Here is a 22254-nt window from a genome sequence, read left to right as displayed (position 1 = left end):
GGTTTTGTCTTGGGACGGTTTTCAGTGTCTTGTCTGTACATTTTGTATATTTTCCAAACTAAGGATTCAGATGATTTTACAATGTCATAACCGTCATAAGATTATTTTATCTTAAAAATAGGGTATGTTGTGCAGGGTTATACAATCGGTCAGAATCGGACAGCAATGTGGTAGGAGGCAGCCAGTATTACGGGGCCCGTGCCTGAAAAAAATCTACTAAAATAATAAAAATAGGCCACTAATGTAATAACTATTTTCAAAGAGTGCGCTGGCTATCCTGTAATTACCCAATGACCCAAATTATAGGTAGTACAATTCCCAACAAAAGCCCCGCTCTACACGGGGTAGTACGCAAGTACCCGTTTTTAATATCGAGAGGCTTATCGTGTCTTATTGGCTTATTACTACAGATAAATGGTTTCTCAATACTCACATGTTCCATTGCACGCGTATAGGATTAATTAAATGATAACGTTACTCGTAGTAGTATTAAATGTATGTTAGTTATTGCACTTTTGACCTAGGTACACTAATTACATCCTAGCTAAAGGTTGTTTTCTAAACATGTTCCGTATATAAAATGTGTCATAATAATATTATGATTAATATTCGTAGTTAACTACTTGCTTGAATTGGGAAAGTATTTTATAGGTACATATGAAAAGGCTCTTAAGATGAAGAACTGTTGACAAAATTTTGCTTTCTCTTGTTTTTAACGTACCTCACGTTAGTAAAGTTTTATTCACAGCCGTTTTTAGCATTGCCGCTATTTTCAAAATAAGTAATTCAGCGTACATTTTAAGTTAATTAAAATGATTTCTAAGTTAATTCGATCACTTTTACACAATTTGAAGAATTTTGTAAATTTTAATATTTAAATGATTTTAATACCTATTTAAGATAATTTAAATGTCTTTATTAGAACAATTGTCATTGACAGGCTTCCCCTGTACAAATATTAGCTAAAATAAAATTTACTTCATAAAGTTTGTCCATTGAAATACATGACATTTTATGTAGAGGCCCCAAAGTAATTGTTCTGACAGATTGTTGGTACAGTTGATGAAATTTAAGGGCTGACATATTTTTTGTTGAAATTGGAAGTGTATTATGTATGGTTTGTATTTTACGTTCGGCACCTGGCGTGTATTGTTTTGTGGTTGGCCACTAACAATGGGGGCCGGTGTTTTGTGCTCGTGTAGGCAATAAGGAAAAGGATTTTGTGCAATGGGCCGCGGTGGGTTTACGTGATGTTGTGTTTTATATGGGGTAGGTTATAAATTTTTATGCGTTAACAAATAGCGTTATATACCTACTTAATGGGTATACAAAGGTATATAATTAATAAGCCTAATTATTGAAATAAATTTGGTAGGTATATTGTGTACATGAGTTGTAACGGCTATAATGAATTAATTACGTATCTCATTATTATTGATTAAAACAATATTATTTGTTAAGTCCCTTTTTAAGTTACAAACTGCGACTAAGACTTGATCATAAATTAATATTCAATACTACTTTGTTTCCTAATTGATTACCTATTATCATTATTTATTAATTTATAAGAAAAAATTGGGTGCTTTTAACTATTTAGGTAATATTGCAATTGAAACTAAACTAAGTCGTTATCGTCACATAATATAATTATTTAATAAGATTTCATTTGCTTCTACTAAATTAATTAGTATCTAGTTAACCTAATATCATTGTACCAATCTAGTAAATTGTTACCAGTAAGGTAATAATCCAAATTAAAATACTTATTTTTAATAAAAAGTTAAGTAGTGTCTCTATTTATTCTTTGTGTTTGTGTGCGTCTTATCATATCAAATTTGAACTTTTATTATTATTTCCAATTTCACTATAATTTGGATTGTGGATGAAGGTATTAAATAAAACAACTTTTATTTATGAAATTTGTTTAATTTCTGTAGAGTCAATAGAATCAAAATTACAATCGATTTGTCACAAGAGCAGTCTAACTTAACTAACACATGCAAATAATATAATATCAAAGGAATGATGGATCATACCAAGCTGGTTCTTAAAAATAAAATATAATTCATAGAAAATAGAATAAATCAATGTATAGCAAAATAGAATATTATCAAATGTTAAAAAGTAAATACATAGTAATTCATTAAAAATCCACTTACATATTCTACATCAGTATACTGGGGCTTATTTTGCTAACATTACTGATATGGAAGAATTGTTCCCGAGATTCATGGAAGTCCACCGAATACATCCCGTCCACATATGGCTAAATTGACTGAGAACGTCCTAAACTAATACTAAATATTTAGCGAAAACAACAGGCCCGATGGAATGGCGAATGTCTCGTAATATACTAAGGAAATGCAAGCCTGGCGCAAGATTTCATGCTCCCGAAAGTTATTACCGATTACAATGGCACGACGTATCGTAAATTACATGAGTATAATAACATTCATCATCAGTAAACACCTTGTCTTTGCACCAACAATTTTATTCTAACACTTATTACTTACGCTAAAATTGTTTTATTTGATATTATATAGTTTTTATTATGATTTCATTAACGTAAAAGGCGGGTCGAGTGTTGCAAACTACAAATGGACACTTTGTACTAACATGACCGCCTTTTTAAAAAACATTTATCGATACAAAGAATAGAACCTTAATACGTAAAATACATCTTAATATTAAAAAAGTAATAAAACAATTTGTATAATTTTATTGTCATTTTTATACTGTCTTCATTCGTTCATAAAGGAAAATCGATAGGTTAGTTACATATTGTAAAGTGTAAATATGTCTTTTTATTTGCTACAGATATTTTGAGCGAATGATATGCACTTTATATTTGCCAATAATACTTAAACCGCATCTAGAACGTTTATTCTGTTGTTGTCTAGAACGATTATCTTTATAAGGAAATTAGTCCTCTCACATGCTATAGTTCTACAACCATCTACAACTATAATACATGAATATCGTGTAGATGTAATGTACCTATTCCCTAATATTTATCTTTAATGATTTAGGAATAAATGGATGTTAACAGCCAACAGTAAAATGCATTTTTCTAAAACAATTAACAGTCTTCTCTAACAATTTTGTCAATAGAAATAAATTCGCCAATTTCAAGTGTACAATGCTCTTCAAAGTTCAACTATTATAATTAAAGTTCACAAACCTTCCACTAATACACATCGTTTATAAACATTTACTCTAAACACGTCATTGAGACCTAAATTTAAAGCTCAGGCTTATTAAAGGCAAACTGTGGCTGACATCTCAACAATCTATAGTTAACATGCTGCCTACAATAAAGGAATGTCATGAATATTCGATATTTTGCGATAAATTTATAACATGTTACTAAATAGCAACTGGCAATATGAGCGTCCGTCGACGCTTAAATTGGAACAATACGCCCTTAAAAGAAGGAACAAAAATCGCCATGCATGACTCGACTGCATGATTTGAGAAAAATACTTAACTCTGAGACCAATTGTATAATATCAAAAATTACTATCGATGATTTCTCAAAGAATGTAGTTGAGGCATTTGGTACCAAGTCGTGTATATAGAAGGCGTATTGCTCGTTACTAAATCTAGTAGGCTTACGTCTCGGTCTCCTTGGAGAACTTGTCGATGTCAGGATAGATCGGCGCCATTTCTAGTGTAGACGGTGCGGAAGGAGGATTAGAGCCGAGGTGAAGCCGCCGTGACAGTTCGTCCAGTACCTCGCCAAACACTCGCAGGGACATATTCTGGCCGAGGAGGTGCAGAAGTAGGAAATCACCGACCTAAAAAGGATACAAATTAAATACAGGATTCACACAATGGTTTTATAATTCTTAATTGCGGTAATTTAAACTGTAATGACCTTGTTATGATGCTTCAATTAAAAATCAACTAAAATATAAGAACATACCTGAGTCTTTCTAACTAGCGCTTCAACGCCATTAGGAGTACCAAAGCGGAACCGACGTTTCAGAATGGTCTCGCGAGTGCTCGGCAACAGGATGACAGCGGCCGAGTACACCAAAGCGAGACCAGTCACCACCGACAGAATGATAAACCTGTTATAAGAAGAAACATTGTAATAAGGTCTTAAAGCTAGCACAATTAAATGTTTATTTACTCTAACAAGGAAATACAATAGGCACACTAATTTTGCAATTCACGATCATGATTCAGTAAGGAAGTCAAGTTCATTTACCTTGCCAAGGATTATTTTAAGTGCTACAATATTTATCTCTGTAAAGTGTATAATCCGGGTTCATGTAATTAAAAGGCACTACTTAATTGATTGTAAATTCTTACCAGAACCAAAGGAAGATGAATATCTTCTCGTTGAGGATGTTCAACGCGAGAACGCAGAGGGCATCATGTTTCTGGATTGTTCCAGAAGCACCAAATTTGTGGAAGGTACACTTTGTTACCCTTGGGAATACTTCAATCTGAAAGAAAAATTGAAAGCGTTAAATTAAATTTCAAATAGGAAAGTTACGAATGTTCGCAGGCAATGTGTTGTTCATAGATTGTTTTCTTCGTATACTTTTTGCATACCATAGGATCCGTGCGTTGCTCTTGATTCATGTTTGAGAATTTCACGACATCCGTTCCGTATGTCAAGAAAGCACCACCCAAGAATGTGTCCAGGAAAAAGATGTTGCCAACCTGTAATATATGAACCGGTTATAAAAATTCCGTAAACCATATAAGAATTAGATTTTTTGAATCATTAAGTCATTATAAAATGATAGCTATTATCACTTTAATATTACTAATATATAACTACACCTGATTTCAAGAGACAAAAATGAGTTTCATACTTACAACGTTAGCAAAGTTTAGGAACTCGCAGAAGAAGTAGCCGAAGGAATATGTGTTGTGCATGTGGAGCGTGTCTAGGAGATATTGGACGAGTCGATTCTGGAAACAAACGGAATTATATATGCTTAGGGAATTAGTTGTGTAATAACAATATGTTTGATAAACGTACAGTACGAGGGAAACTACTTTAAACAGAGTGAAGAAATAAAAAACTCACCTACTGTCGTCAGTAACTCAAATTAGTCTTTACTAATGTTTGTGTATTAAAGGTCGAAACTAGTCAATTTTTCCTGCTTAAATTGATAAATTTTGCTTTGCGGTAGGCCAAAAATAGTTAATATTGATCATTCTTAAGACCATTAATGATTGGGAGAAGTGTGATGTACCTATCATATATAAATTTCGTTTACACTTGTTTTCTTGGTATGATTCTTAATGACAATAAACTAATTTTCATATCTTAAAAAATACTGCTTTTATAAAGAAACTTGTAACATTTTACAGCATCAATACCATCTCATTACGTAACAAAGATGTTCGGGTCAATTATAAGGGACATCAAGCTTCATTAGTCACGGAGCCTTATCTCAATTGTACCAATTGATGAGGCCAGTATATATGACATGCCGAAGTGTATGAACGTATTATTTTATATATGTTGTTAATAACTCGGGCATACGTTGTACCTGATGTTAAGTGGTCACTGTCGGCTGTAAACAATTTCAAGATTGTGACCTACTTACGATACAGTAAAAGACGCGTTGATACTCATAAGAACTATTGGGACGACTCATGAAAGTACACAAATTTTGACTTAGAATCCAGCCGTTGAATAAGAAAAAGTTTTATGATTTTATGAAGATGTGTTATTATGTTACCTGTCGGTTCGTCTTATCATCAGCAATGGTGGCCAGGGTTCCGCGCATACCCTCCGAGATCATGCGGACCTTGCCCTCCTCCCAGTTCTTCCAGATCCAGTGAGGAATGTAGAACAGCAGACCCTGAAAGTTTAGAACAAAAATTTGAAATATTTCCTCTCATATGTAGCCGAGTGGTAATTGGATGAATTATGAAATAAATATAACTGGTGACTATCTAGAGTCATTGACTTGTTGAAAGAAAGACCTCTCACATTGCTTAATGCATTGAATTCTTAGCCTTATTATTCATAACGACTTGGTGCCACCTCATTGTGCCACATATTCAGCACAGTTTATAGTGAATAATGTTGACTAAGTGAAATTTAATAATGAAAACGGTAGGCTCGAAAATATTGACGCCGCTATGAATTTATGCGGTAATGAACATATAACTGCTCGATTTGATGCAAACACAAAAATGTAATTAGAGGTTGAGGTAATTCATAGATTGCTCTTTTCAATTGGGCGATAGGATCATTTGTGATGACATTGCGAAATGTTTGTTTAAACGATGACGGACTTAGTCTGTCAAAGGCTAATTTGTTCGGTTTGTCCTTGTTTTAAAAAGGTAGTACCTATACATTAGACAACGGATAAATACCAGAGATCGAATTCACTATTATCATTTATTATCCATGGGCCTATTAATGTCTATAACTAACCCTGAATTTCAGTCTTATCTTCGGTTGAAAACTATTTTAGATTACTTGTTTTGCAGATTGTCTCATTTAGATTCCAATGCACTGCAAATGTTATAGGGAAAAGATCCTCATTGATAAAATTTGTGTGTATAATCTAGTATTTTACTTATCTTTTAATGTTTCTATTGAGTTATAAAATATATGAGTAAATCTTACCTGGAAGAACAGCATGAAAGGCACCCATTGATAGTAAGCATGGATACGCTTTTCCTCTTCATAGTCGTTGCCCAGCCCGGGGTGCACCATGCCCTTCGCCCCGGAGTAGGGTAGAGTGAAGGTGTACGTGATCCAGCAATAGGTGTTCAGTACGTGGCCGGGGACGGCACCGTCGTTGATACAGTTAATCGGGTCACCTGGAAGACGAAATTAGGATTTGATTAAATTTGCAAGTAGCTTATGAAGAAATGGTTGGTTACAAATATCTTCGACCTGCTGTAAACAAAAAGATCCCGTAAGTTTATGCCTGTTTCCTGTGCCAAAAAAATTGCTTTTGTAGAAGTCTAAGATTACTTGTCGTAATGTCTGCCTTACTTGATCGACAATAATGAATGAATCTTGAGAGCATTCGCGTCATCTTAACCACACAAGTGGCAATTTACATTGCAAGATGACGTTTTTCTATCTACAGTAATGAAGTTCATTCAAGAGTCCTCTATGAAGTTTTGTAGGTCCGCTATGATTTTACTAAAATAGGTCTAGAACAACTAAGTGTTGTAAAGTCTACAATTGTTCATAATCAAATTGAAGTAGTGTAGGACATATCTTGTCATACAATTACCAAACTGTATCAAGCAACAATTAAAAGTGATATAATTTGTTATTTAGTTGCCGAGGAAAGGAAGGAAGCTCCGGCGGCTGCGTTAATAGTTACGTGATAATATAGGGAGCGTTTGGTGTAATTCTTCTCACGTGCCCTCGACATTGCATCAATGGGCACAGCGGATGACGATAGTAGAGTCTGTCGAGACTAATCGTACTGCATTTGCCCCTACCTGCGCCAATTGTAACGGCCGTGACTGTAATCACCTTGCCCCCAGTGAGGGATACGTTTTTTAATGAATGAAACTAGATACGTACAGATGGCAATAATTGCTAGTGATATCGCACACCTACGTAAGATCCTGTTATGTAGATGATTGGCGATGACGACGGAATGCTCCAATTAGCTCCCTAGCAACTCGTTATGAAGCTATGAACTAGTCTGTCTAAAGAGGAGTTCTCACCTGTATAACTGCTAATGTTCACAAGTGTATACCTGGTATATTAGTGGCACAATCCACTGGGATACTTAATCAAGCCAAACTACTAAATTAATTTCGTAAAGACCTTTCTGCTTCCTCAAGTGTGTGGTAAAATAAACTACGTAGGAACTTTAAATCAATTTACTAAGAATTGCAAAATACAAAACATCCACCAATTCTTGCAATTAAATGATACCTTTATTTTAAGAATAAATCTAAAGCGGATCAGTTATTCCCCGAAGGCTTTATATTTAAAACCACGTCAATTTTCCTAGAAAGCGCAATTGTTCACGCATTTCAAGAAAATATAATATTCCTTAATGTATTCCACGCGTGTAAATATTTATGAGTAACTGAACCGCGGATCTTGTTCACAAATGAATGTCAAAACGATATGTGTAACACGATTGCTCCTAAATACACGATGGAATAAACGCATAAGGTAAATGGGCTTGGTCGACATTGATCTAAATGGAATCTATAGTCAATCACCACAAAAAGAACTGAGTTTCCAATGACATCCAGGACTTCCATGACGTGTCTTCATTATAGGTACTTGAATTGTATGACAGATAAGCGTATCGACGGTAAATATTGAAATTTCATAGTACTTACAAGTTTTGGGGACGCAAAACTCGATAAAGCGCCAGTAAACACAGAGAACTATTTCTGTCTTTGTAAATAAATATACGAATATAAAATTATTACAAATGGTAAACTTGTCTATTTATGCAAATTGGCATACTTTAATAGTGTAGAATGTAGATAGAGATTGGAAATATTTTAAATGAATTAAGTAATGTAATTAAAGGGAAATTTATGGCGTTGATGGTTATTATTTACAGGTCTAAAATTGTAACGTTAAATCATCATATATTCCAAATGAACGTATATTTATATGAATAATGGGAGGTTTCGACAACATAATAAAAGACAAACAAATGCCTCAGCAACAGCCGTATTGCATTGTGCACTTTGTCACAATAATTACTTAGACGTTGGGCGTTAATTTAGCAAAAGTCACATGCTTGCTAATTGTTCTACTACGGCCAATTAGCATAGTTACAAGTGTTAGACCATTCATCATTGAATTAGGGTCTGCTATCAGCATCAAGTTACCGAATATTACTGTCCTAATGCTATGGTAACAGAGTACAAGTTTCTGTAATATGGGTTGTGTATAGCAAAATTCGTGACTTCCCATTCATCGCCTAGTTCACATGAAAAATACAATAATAGTATCCTTAGCACCTAATAATCACGTGCTATGGGTGTGAAATAAATAAAATATAGGGCGTCTATAGCTCCGAGTACCGTTAAATGGTAATAAGTTAACCGCAGGTATGAACGACACATGTGATAAGGGGCTTTACTTAAACTGCCCGTATAGCCGTGGGCTGTTACGTTATACTGGGTCACGGCAAACTTCGATCAACGCTGAACACTCGATGCTTTTATATTAAATGGCAATTTTTATGGCTGAAGTGCGCACATATGGCTTTATTATATAAAGTAACCAATAAGCTACCAAATATGTCATCGTCAATGTTATGGGGCAATAGGAGCTATTGTAATGTGCAATATCAGTTGCAGGAATTATTTTTAGAGCTCCATATCATTGTGTACTACTTTGTACGAATGTGAAAACCTGCCATACTGCGGAACAAAGCGAGTGCGCTTTAGAAGATAAACATGCATTGGGAAAAGTTGTGGAATTGGATGAACACCCATTCTATATATTACAATGAGAAGTAATTCAAGAACACCCAGACAATAACCGGATTCAGGTTAAGGCTACAAAAATATTATTGTTGAGGATGTTGCAACGCTTTCTCTCATTTTAATTTATCATTGTTGCTGGAAAAACGAGAAATATGATCGTAAAACACTGATCCAAAAATATACGCTTGTGAAGTCAGTACTTATTCTCCGCCGATGCTCCTAGACCACCATAACTACTTACGTGAAACTAATCATTGTAACAACCATAATATTACAAAATGTTATTTCGCCACTGAATAATCGGGGTCGCGAGGTATCGTGAATATTTTGCTCAGTGTTTCTGACTATGTTGAGGTTTTGCTGGAATGAGCGATTATTTGAATCGTTACATAATTTAGGCTCGTGGAGTTTATGCCGCATCACGAGATAATCGAGGTTTTTGTTTACTACGTTTATATTTTACGAGTTTACCTACCTCGTACCTCAATTCATTTCAAAGGATGTACTTGAATGCCTTTAATGTATTTTTACTTCAAATAGGACTCGAATGTTTAAAAGTTTTGTTCATGGTAATATTGCGTATACCAGTTTTAGTAGTAATTACGTTATCCTTTGATCTTATTCGCAAAAGTAGTAAGGAACTAAACGGTCCTTTACCAACAGTTTGTTTATGAGTCTATTACATCAAATAAATCTGATGTTAATGGTCAGTGCGACATATAAATATCTATAACCGATCTAAAATATAATTGAAATAATATTTGATCTGATTCATAGGAACAGCAAAACTATATCTACCTTTAATCTATATCTGCACTTAGGGTTGTCACGACTCTTTCCATGTTGCCTTTCATTGTAAAATCTATCGCATATTGATCGCATTGTGCTCTGTACCACGTTGTCCTACTTACAACTGCTTTACTACCAACGATAAATCAATCGTTAACATAATGCCATAACAGATCCCATAGCAACGGACCACGTTATCTACGAGGCATGGTGTTATGATTACCAACACCTGGCTGCCTGATGTGATTGTTCAACTGTGTTTAGACATCACGTATTGCAACGTTGCACTTTTGTTACTAAGAGCTGATTGGGCGTTAGATGGTTGGATGTACATTAGCAATGACATAATTATTATGGTTAAAGATCAAATGGAATTGAGGAATAAGATCCAAGAAAGATTAATAAATCAAAAGCAGTCCCAAAAGCAGCATATGGAGAATGTGGATGTTTTAAATATTAGTATACGTAATAAGTATGCATAGAGAAGGAAAATCAAATTGCCACATACCAAAAGTTAAATATTAAGTTTCACTCAACATAAAAAAAATATTTTTTCGCACATTATTTTATGTTGTATATAAAGTACCTTCAATGATTCCAGTTTCTATGAAACTATGAAACCTGGTCACGATTATGCAACTGATATTTTTAAAATTAGTTTCAATCTACATAACCTTCCCAGTTTAAACTGGTCTCGTGTGATCCCACTGGTGTAGGTGGTAAACAACAACACGGCCATTATATAAGATCGTATACACCGTTTGTTTCATAGAAGCAGATACGCGATATCCCGTCCGCGGTATTAACAGTTTAATGTTAGGAAATAATTTGAATCTATCATGTCAACTGACCGTATTGCCCTACCTGAAATAGAACATGCATTAGCATTTGTCCACTTCTGGCCTAAACGACTGGCTGTTTATATAAATGATATTTAATGTCGGTCGTAATCTCTTTGAAGATGAAGTCACAAGTTTACAATCGTTGCTTCAATATTTCAGGAAGTAATATAAGTAGAAATACCCACTGTTTTAGTATGAGACTGCCTAATCAGTCCTGACTTAGGAGTACAAAAAGGAACCGGTAATACATATCGGGATTAAACTCTTTCTGATTAGATAGATTGTGACACCACCTTCGCCAGACTTGTTCAATTATTTTTACTAGTTTCCTTATTTTGTTATGATGTGTTGTAATGTATCGTTGGTACCGTAGATATTCTTATGAGGCATTACAACTGGTCATCAAGCATAGCAACACATGTGATCGACATAATTTAGTGGTTACAGGTACTAATAGGCGGCAATGACCTAATATCACGTTGATTAAGTGACTATTCGCGCAAAGCATTACAAAAATTTACTGAATCATGTATGCACCTACCTACCTACAACAGTTAAGTTATACTTACAAAGATTAAACAGGCTTAACTAGCAAGTTCGCACCCATGTTTAATAACATAACGAATGGATAAGTGCCACAATGCAAATCCTAGGCGATATTTGTAACGAACGTGACCTAACGCAATGAGAACTTTATACTGTTTGCCTTGCAACTATTATGTAGGTAGGTATGTAGGTACAGCAAACAAGATGACACGTCCTAACATATCGGTGACAAAGGTCTTAAGCGCGATCACAAGGCTATAATGCATCCTGTATTTCATGACTAATTCATAAAAATGCATAACTGCGTACGTAACATTATAAAATCTTCATTACTTGTCAGTAAAATAATCACTTGCTATTTTTGTATTGAATTTCATGTTACATAAAATTAAATTACTATTACAATTATTTAGATACTTATACCTACAATATACATCTACGAATATCACAAAAACTTACAAAATTTGTATATACTCGTAATTTCACGATAATAAAATATATATACAGCACTCAGAGGTCAAATGCGTATTTAAATTGTTAATATAGATCATCTTTGTTTAATTCACAGTTGTTATACTCCGCTCGATAATAATTATCGCGCCAATTAGTTATAATTACAACTCGTTCAATCTACCTACCTACTGGAGTCAACTCGAATGTCATGGAAGGCAAGAGTTAAAGAATTATATTAAACTTTCCATCAAACTGTTATACTACCAGTACTTATATAATATCTTTGCCAATCAATTATTTTGAAAGTATTGAGCGAAAGACGAGAAAAACATTAATAAAGAACCAACGAACAATATAAAAAGTAATACAATTTTTTACCGCCAAAAATTGGCACTCTACTTCGGTTCGAAATCCCGTTACAGACTGAGAATAATAGTAACAAAAACGTTTTTCAAACAAAACAATGCAGAAGACAGGAAAACAGGTAGAAATTACTCGAAAGATGATGAAAATAAAGAAGATAGTAATTGTATAGAAACAGGTAAAATCACTAGAGATATTTCCGTGGTCGAGTTGGTTCCTAAGCGTTGATTAAGTAGTGTTTACGTCGGTAACACAAATGAGGGGCACGCGATAACGCGATCATAAACATGGTGTGGTGATGCGTGTTTCAAGTAGGTAGGTACTAATACCACTTGAATATGGTGCACATTAAGATGAGTTCAGCTGCTGTGTGATAGCGGTATGTTGAAGAAATTTTAAACGTGAAACATTTTTTGTTAAGAGTGACACAATTTTAAGATTTTTGAAATAAAGTTTGAATTATATTTAAGTAGCCACTTGACACTAGTCCATATTAAAGTTAGAGCTACCGTTTAATGGTTTTTGTTTACAACAATTATTTTTTTGCTCGTAAACTCTGTATCACTGTTTGAAAGTTCGATGTTATATTAGAAAAAATATTACGTGATCGAATGTAAGGATATAGATTTAGAACTGGAAGTGAAATAGTATTTAAGGTGAATGAACAAGTTTATCAAATTAACTAATTTAGACATCCAAATTTTATTAAATAATGGATCCAGTAGATACGGGTATTACTGATCAAGACAGTTTTTTAGTGAAATTAATTATTTCGTAATTTAATATAACACAAATAATAGAAGCAAACAATTGTAAGTTATTAATTAAAGATCTGAATCATACAGTTACATAGATAGGTGGTATTAATTATTAGTAATCAGTTGTAGGTACTATATACAATGAAGAGCAGAACCTTAAAGCGCGAGATGTGTGCAGCACACCTGCGCATGATATAAGTACCTACATGCCATAAGTTGATATGAAACGCAGGACGACGATATTAATTACAGCTTACGCGGTCAATGATTAAAATCAGTCGCAATACATATATAGGCAACCTATTTGTAATTAAAATTAAAAAAGTGTTTTCGCGATTAATTGAGAATCTCGAATCGAAGGATTTATTTATATGGGAAAGATAGGTATTAGTAATCATGTGAATGTGGCTCAATTCTTAAGACTGCTAGTCCAGCTGCGTATTTAGAACAACGGACATAATATTGAACAATTGATTACACAAGTTTAATAAATTTAAGAAAAACAATACAACATTGTTTCTTTTATTACTTTGCCGTATTGTACAATTATAATTCATTGTCGGTTTACTTTGCCATATAAGTTATTATTTAAAGTAATTAGATTTTTTATTGTAACCCTTACAATTTTTTAAAACATTAATTAATATTCTACTACTATTCAATGGAGTTACGGTTCGAAACGAAAGTTTGTATAAGACCCTTAGAGGTGCATCCTATACTCTATATCCATCTTCTTGATTTAATCTTCAAAATCGTGAAAGCGTAACAAACAAACAGATATTAAAGTAAACTTTCGCATTTATAATATTAGTATTTATGGTGTAAAAAAATATCATTAAAGAACATTTTAAGAAGAAAAACCGGTATTATTGAAATAGGATATTGTTTTCGAAGCTTTCAATATGGGATACGGTTAGATGCCTAGACCTAGTCAAGATATTAATTACAAACATTATTCAATTAGCATTACCTGACCCACATGGTCCCTATTAATTCATCCTGTACCTAAGTTTTATCAAATGGTGCATAGTTCACATCTACTAATTTATTATCATGTAATTTATATAATTGCAATTTCACAATTGACAGACAAGCTACGTAACAGAAACTCTGTGTAAGCATCATCTATTTATAAACACAAAAGTGACGTTTCATATTTTCTCAATCGACAATGTGTATTCAATTTCCTTTAAACGTCCTTCGCGACAATTCTAAATTCAGCGATTGTAAATCGAGACAGGTCAAAATCTTTCGTAATAGGTGCAATAGGTTCACTGGCCCGATTCGCTTCAATGATTTTAACCTTATCACGTACGTCCACGCCTCAGTATTTGTGTGAACAACCAATTTGATCATGACGTCTCAATTTGGGTAACTGTTACATACAGATGGTGTCCTGACGCCGCTGAACAATGAACTGAAATGACTCACGTTAACTTTACGGTGGTTCACAAAATCACTAGACAGACAGTTACTTCTACGTATGTTTGGGTCATTCGGTCTCAGGTTTATGGGTCAATAGAATAGATTTAGCCGTAAGTAACAATACCGGTCTCTTCAATTAGTAAGCGCATAATAAAATGACTTTCGCTACACTTACTGTTTGCATTTTAACTATTCTTATACTTATGTACTTTCACATTTTTTTCTAAGAGTGATCGTAATAGAATTGATAAATACGTTTTCGTTATTTATGTTAATAGTTTACTAATGTACTTGTACCTAAGATGTATGAACAAATTAGTTAATTATTTGAATAGATAAAGATATTGAGCAATATTTTAATATGTGATACTCACCAATGAGATTATTGGCGGTGACAAGGATGCAACACAGGAACATGATCGCAGATGTGATTCGATAATGCATTCGGAAAACCATGTTGTCGATGATAGCCTTGTCGATTAGGTAGCGGACTTTCACGAAGCCCGCTACAGCAGACGCCAAGCCGAATACCGCCATCTTGAATTAACTTCTTTATGTTATGCCTGAAACACAAAAAAAAATTAAATTAGTCGAGCTTCGTCTTTAGAATCCTTATTCCCGCCGTTTTATTTTAAAACATCTATAAATTAAACAGTAGATACAAACACAATAGTTAGGGGCTACTATAAATAAATCGCGTCCGTCCAAAGGAGCGTCGTGACAAGTGCCATGCGCTTCCCATACCAAATTAGAACATAAACGGTAACTTTAATGCGTTCAATTTTGATTCTATCAATGTGTTACAGCTGTCTCTATTCCATATTTGCTTTGTTATCAATGTTTACTCACGCTAGAATTTTATTGATACACAATGCCTCACCCAAGTAAGGCAGTTTCCTAATACGGCATTAGAAATATTTATAGGAATTTTAAACCGTTACGTGTGACACGAGACTGCTCATAATAGATACATAGAAGGAAGTACCAAAGCTATGTCTTCTCAATCAATGACCTCACACATAAAATTTAACGACGCGGCTACCTCTCGCCCACGCCCCGCATTAGGCACTCGGGTCCGTCGCTTTTTATAAAGTAATATTTTTTCTTCACGGTTTGACCAGTTCGCTCGTTGTTATAGGATCATCACTTCGTCTATTTATATTAAGTCTCATTATGGTCGTTTTCTTTGGAGTTTTATATCGTGTCGTTCGATGTTAGTCGCAAATAGAAAATGTCTCTATGCGGGTCTGAATGAATGCAAGACTAGGAGGTAATCGTCACAAATGGATACAACCTTGACGTCTTCTTGATCCCGTTCCTACGCGGTGTCGTCTGTCCTCAAGATAATATGTTTAGCTCGTTTGTAGGGGACTAGAATTTAATAGAAAAATATATGGAAATGACCTTAAGAATGCGGTTGTAGTTGATGAATATAAGTTGTGCCATATTTTATATTGCAGTTAATGTCTTCTCATCGAGATCTATAAAGATGTTTTTAATAGTAATTTACCAAAAGTTGTAGAATTTGTAAATTGTACTGATATCTTTACATACTTAAGATGAAGTTTTGGATATACATCCATGTTATTTAGCGCTACTATTCATTTTAAATTATGCGGTCAAACAAGGTAATAACAAATGTAAATTTTCATAAAATTTGCTAACGATCTCGTAATCATGTTAAGATCGGCTCCGACCGCGGCGGAGGCGAATGGTGCGCCGGCGCAGGGCATGCGGCGGGTCGTCGACCGACCGCAGCTCGTCCGCCTCCTGCGTTTTCAACCTCCCCTGCCCCCCGCGGGCCCCTCTGGCCTTACCTCCCTCAAACCTGGCTGATGCATCGCGTGGCAACGCGAATTTTATGTGGAAACCAGTTTACCGGTAAACTTTGCTAAGCGACAATTTTTGCTCGCACCGCGCGTCGCGCCATATTTCGCTTGCCGTTCTGGTAGTATTATTTACGGTCCCACCGGTTTAAGAATTCGCGAACCGCTCGTGATTTAAACGCTTTATGTAACTAATCGTTACTTGACTTACTACTAGTTTTTTTTCTTGTGTGGCATATAATCTCATCTAGTTTGCAATGAAATTAATTTAAGGAGTTATGTCAATATTCAATTTGTAATAGAATTATTGGTTTGTTTGCCTTAGTCACTTCATTATTTAACAAATACAAAAAAAATGTTATAGAGAAACTCTTTATAGCATTGCCTGACATAGGCTCTTGTAAGAAACATCCGAGAATCCTTTGTGCCTTCGTTAACTGTACTCCTGCATGCCGTCAATCATCATCTTTTAAACTACCAGCTATTTTAAATTATCTTTAAATTGGAAATTTCCTCAATGATGCCTAATTGCCAAATGTCATAAACGTATCAATGATTATTTATTCAATTTAAATTAAGTAAACAACTAATACAGTGAGTAGCGTTCAGATAACAGCTTAGGCGTGTACGATTAACAGCTGCTGTTCTCATGTCGGTCGGCACGCGTCGACTGGTCCCGAATGGACATTAATTACCACACGAGAGCATCAGTATGAGCATCACTATAATATGATACCCGCAACCCGTTCGTGGGAAAGGAATCCCGACCGCTTGTAAGCATTATCTATACACCTCTAACGCATTATCGGAACTCCGATAATAAACTTTTTTAAGGTGAGGAGTAAAAGCGTGACGAGCACGACGTGTCGTTTGAATCGAAACGGTCGAAACTTGGTGAGCGATCGATGCAATCATTAGGTAACGTAGAGATCTGAACACGGATGAATAGTGGATTGTCGTTTTAGTAATAACGTGCAACACGAATCACGCCCGCGGCTTCGCGGCCTGCAGTTGGTCGACGGTCGGTGACGTCTTCTGTCGGACGTAATTAACATCCATTGACTGTATCACCCACACAGTTTACCTCGTTGAATCTATGGGAATTCACGTGTAGTACGCATCGTGCTATATATAAATTACTATGTGTGTACGGTTGGCATATTTGTCATTGGTAATCGCATCCGCTGTCCGTCAATGGTTATCGTGTGTTTTTCGTCATCGATAGAACATCCAGTGATACGGATATACTCGCCTTGCGGTTGCGCTAGCCGTGCGGGGTTGGGTTTCATACAAGTTGACGCTCATGTAAACAATATTTGTTCTATATTATATTAAACTCTTGAGGTAATCGTTGAGACATTATACCGGATCGTGTTGTATATCTATACGAACCCAATCAATACAATGTTTATCACGTAATGAAAAATAAAGTATGATTTAAATGTTACTTGCATGAATCAACCCTACAATTACAACAGATGGTATTAAGATATTAAACCCCACACGTGGTATTAAAATGGCAACGATCTTTGTAAGCCTCGTCGGTTCCTCTTTGGCCAAATTGTGACGCAATATCGCCCACATATGTTGTCAATATGCCGTTATTAAGTTAAGGTCAAAGTTACAGATGCGCTCGAAAGATTCGTAAACAAGTCGCGCATTGTAATTCACGTACGGGTTAATTGATATCGCGCGCGCTGCATACGATATGAGGAGGCTTTTATTAGCTTTCGAACTAGTCTAAGGCCTCATTTGCATTGCCATTGTCTTCATCAAAACTGTTACCGCCGAAGTGTAATAAATCTATGTGTGATCCAGTTCCGTACGTGTGTAACGGAGTTATGGCAAAAGTTGATCGATTTGAACGTACTTTATCAAATTTTGGATAAAGATGCTTTATTTCTTATTGATTATCATTAGTAAAAAGCATAGTAGTAGTAATAATCGACATGTCGTTACTAGCATAGTAAGTACATTATATTTTATTAGTATTAGATAACTTTGCAGCTGTGTCTATATAATGTATAATATAATCTATAGTGATTGAAGAAATGTTGTATTTTAGGTCGGTATTTCTTATAATGTAGCAATAAAATAATATCTTAGATTTCAAGCTATTACTTTCTAACTTTTTATTTGTTTTATTTATAAAACATGAAATTTATCAAAATATAGGTAGATACATACTTAAGTTTTGGGTGTCGACTTTTTAGTAAATAATCCTAGAATGTTTCCTTATAAGTTTTAACAAGTCATCCTGATCCAACTTACCTATTGGTTACCAAGACCTCATCAGTAAAACCAACTTTTTAGACATAAAACAACTTCTATCTAAGATGTGTACAGATAAAATCGTAATAAAAAAAATACGATCAATCTTTACAGGTATATTTTTAATATTTATTGTTATTAATTTACGAACATTCACAAGAATATTAAACAATCTATCGATCTTCTAAATTTGATTCAAAGAAATATTTCCATTCCATATTTAGTTGTATCACTACATTGCAAATAAGTATGAACCGACTAATAATAATTCATACAAATGTACATTTCCAACTCTTCTTACAACAATACTTTAACGTTTTTGTGATGAGGGATAGGGGTTATCGTGGAACGCTTAGAATGGTCGCCGATGCAGGTGGTGTTCATGCGCCGTGACAAGAATCTGAATCCAATGCATGCATGCGACCTGTTAAAGATATGCCCCTTTCGTCCAATACCCGTACGCGCTGGGAACTCCATTATTTCCTAGTCGCGTCTCATGTATGCCATTTGTTATTTAAATACGGCCCTGTTAGGAATTCGTATTTTGAACTGTTTGATGTGTACGTGAACAGCGTTTACACCAAAATAGTTGAAAATACACTCGAAATTGGTTTCTGGTAATGTTTCTTCCCTATTCAATGTTACTTAAGTCATTCGAATGTTATTATGTTATTTGAATCATTCAAAAATGTTGTGTAATCGAGTACCGCGAATATGTTGTAAAGGGTAGTATCAAATTTATCTTTCGGTACAATCATGAATTAGTATGAACCACTAAAGGAAATATCTTTGTTAGCAAGACACGGCGTTATATTTAATTTGTCTTCAGAATGTATCCGGGTACAAAGTAAATTAAACAGGTAGTATTTATCAAACGTGTCATTCACGAGAATCTTTCGTGAATGTCCCCGAATTCATTTGTAAATTAATAGTAATTAAAGTCGTCGGTACCTTTTGTAAAATGGATTTTATTGCCATTTAATCGATTATTCTCGAAAATTATGACTTATTGACTAATCACATTACGATGTCGTTACGGTGCCAAAAATAATTTCAAAACAAGTCGTTAAATTGAGAAGCATTCCATCAGTGTAAAGCAAATAATAATCTTTGAGTCCGACCGTCCGTTCTATTCAAATAAAACTCCCGTTAAAGGGAACGACGTCCCTTCCCTGTACATCCCGAGGCTCAGGTAAATGAGGTCTCGGCCGCTACCTGTGTAAACCCTTCCGACACCTTATAACTTGTTTAATTCATAACCTGCATACTATACGTCATTTTCGTTCATATACCCTGTACAACCAACCGCCCTCGCGAGAAAGCGGGCAAAACAAAAAATACGAGCCCGCGATGACTGTGCACAAGGCTTTTGTTCCTGCACATGCCCATATGTATGCCGTCAAACTGCATTCCTCGCGTCGTCGATAGGCGCTTAGCGCGTCCCAATACCTCCTGAGCTTTTGTGGCATAACTTACCTTTTCAAAAGTAACAGTAACTTTTCAACAGCGCCAGTGATTTATTAAAAACCCACACGTTTCGTCTCTTATTCACAACACAACAAACACAGCCTCGCGTCGATCGTGCCGCGTTTCCACGTCAGTTTTACGTCATAATTATTATTCGGGATACGTCAGAAAGTGTAGTCAAATTATTGGAGTAAAACGAGTGGCAAAAGCGGCGGGCGCACCGCACACCAGCTGCTCATGGGTCGGGAACACGAACTGGAAAGCGCACTTGGTCGGCCTCCTGCGCGTCGACTCGCGCGTGTATCACTACTGAACTCTGGCGGCGTGTGCGCACGTACAGCCGCCTCGCTCGCTCCCGTGCCGGCCGTGTGATCTGAAATCGTCTGTCTCCCTCGCGCTAAACCCGAGTAAATGCACAGTAGTCGGACAGAATCCATCGGGGAACAAGTTCGGTCCGTCTTAACTTGCGTTTTCTCCGTGGCCGTTTTTAAGTTTTGTACGCCAATTTTTTGTAGAAGCTGTTATGATTACTGGTTTTAACGGGTGAAAATTGCTTGCGGCGTATAATTAACACTGCGGTTATTATGTCGATATTTAAATATTGTGGATATGCTTATTAATTGTTTAAAAATTTTACGGTTATTGCGTTATCTTACCTCATAAAATCGTGCTAAAAGTTAGTTATACTTAATCAAATTTTTGTGATAAACTAAATAAATTTACCTTGAATGTTTGACCCTTTATTGTGACATACATAGTTTTAATTTCGTAAACAGTGGTTTAAATGTAATCCACTTGTATAGTTATCATTAGCAATATTAGATAAAGTATGTTTGAATTTTCTATTCACATTGTAATTTTAAAATTAAAAGCAAAAGGACATCTTAAATTGCATTTAATGATGAAAGAAGTGTTTAGGTATAGGAAAACCCAAACCGCAATAACCAACAAAAAAAAAAACAAAATGGTAGAGATCATGTATGTATGATACATGTATGTATGGATGATCATATATTTTTAACCTTTTTACCCCCTTAGTTCAATGAAGCCTTATTGCATAAGAAACTTGTCCGCCTCAAATAACTTAATGATTACGGGCCTCGATAAGAAAGCATTCACAATATAAGACTTCAACGCTGCATTCATTTTTGATACGCAATAAAGCTTGCGAATAGTTCGAATACCTATATCAATAACCTTTTATTCTATATCGAAGGCATTAAGATGCCGCTGTAATATTAACAATTAATAATATCTTACTGGCCACAAGGAGGTTTCATATGGACGTCTGTCGTATCACAAACGACTAACGAGTTATTAGTTTAGCTTTTAAAAAATGTATCGAAATTTGAGGCATGTGGTATTTATCACACGTATACTTGGGCAACTTTGACGAACTAGAATTTAATTTTTGATAAATGTTTGTAACCAGTGACTTTTTTTACTAAAGAATTAATCCGATATAACTATTTTTTACCACGGTTTCATAAACCCGATTTCACGTCCTGTTGAACTTTGTAGTTTTTCTTAAATAACGTATCTTCGGCAAAAATTATGGTTTTACCATAAGACTAGTTACTTATTGTAGGAAGATAGACCCAAAGATGAACTCTTCAACAATAATAATTTTATTTAAACCCCGCCATATTTGGGCGCGATGGTTCTCACAACAAAAAAAGTACCACGTTTCTAAAACTGATTAATATGTAGGTAAAGAGATGACTTTTAGAATCGCACAGATTTATATATTTTTTAGAATACTTAGTTATTTTATTTAGTGTCATCAACACGACTTAGCATTTGCTCAGAAACTTTTAGTCGCGTGTTATTTTTTTCAGGGAATGCATTCTCGCTTGCTAGCTAATCACTCGCGGTAACACACACGGTTAAATGCTTCAAGCTGAGGTCAACTCGGCTGGCTACATCGGCTCTGTCATTGGCTAGGCACGCAGACCATTCTACCTGTTACCCGGTCCCCGGACTTTATAAAAAGAAAATGGCACAACACTAACGGCCCTAATGATTCCGAGTGAGACGATAGTGTATCTTAAATTCTTGCTAAGTATCCACTTTTTTATGAGCTTGACCTAAATATCGTTT

General features: G+C 35.1%; 2 protein-coding genes across 2 annotated transcripts in view; one reads left to right on the top strand and one right to left on the bottom strand.

Moving 5' to 3' along the window:
* spg (dedicator of cytokinesis spg) overlaps positions 1–22254 on the top strand; it is a 59655-nt gene that overhangs the window by 6540 nt on the left and 30861 nt on the right. The window lies entirely within an intron of this gene.
* On the bottom strand, positions 1906–20451 carry Inx3 (innexin 3). The gene is made up of 9 exons (XM_073084695.1): positions 20164–20451; positions 14965–15153; positions 6608–6804; positions 5709–5831; positions 4834–4929; positions 4564–4674; positions 4318–4454; positions 3926–4073; positions 1906–3797 (listed from the first exon to the last, which is right to left on the bottom strand). The coding sequence occupies exons 2-9, from the start codon at positions 15125–15127 to the stop codon at positions 3612–3614; spliced, it is 1161 nt and encodes a 386-aa protein (XP_072940796.1). The 5' UTR covers positions 15128–15153; positions 20164–20451; the 3' UTR covers positions 1906–3611.

This window comes from Epargyreus clarus, unplaced genomic scaffold (assembly GCF_041222505.1).
Source record: "Epargyreus clarus isolate Ecla_fem2 unplaced genomic scaffold, WU_Ecla_fem_2.2 ptg000021l, whole genome shotgun sequence".
Taxonomy (NCBI): Eukaryota; Metazoa; Arthropoda; class Insecta; order Lepidoptera; family Hesperiidae; genus Epargyreus; species Epargyreus clarus.
The sequence above is the reverse complement of the archived record's forward strand: the minus strand, read 5'-3'. Positions and strand labels throughout refer to the sequence as shown.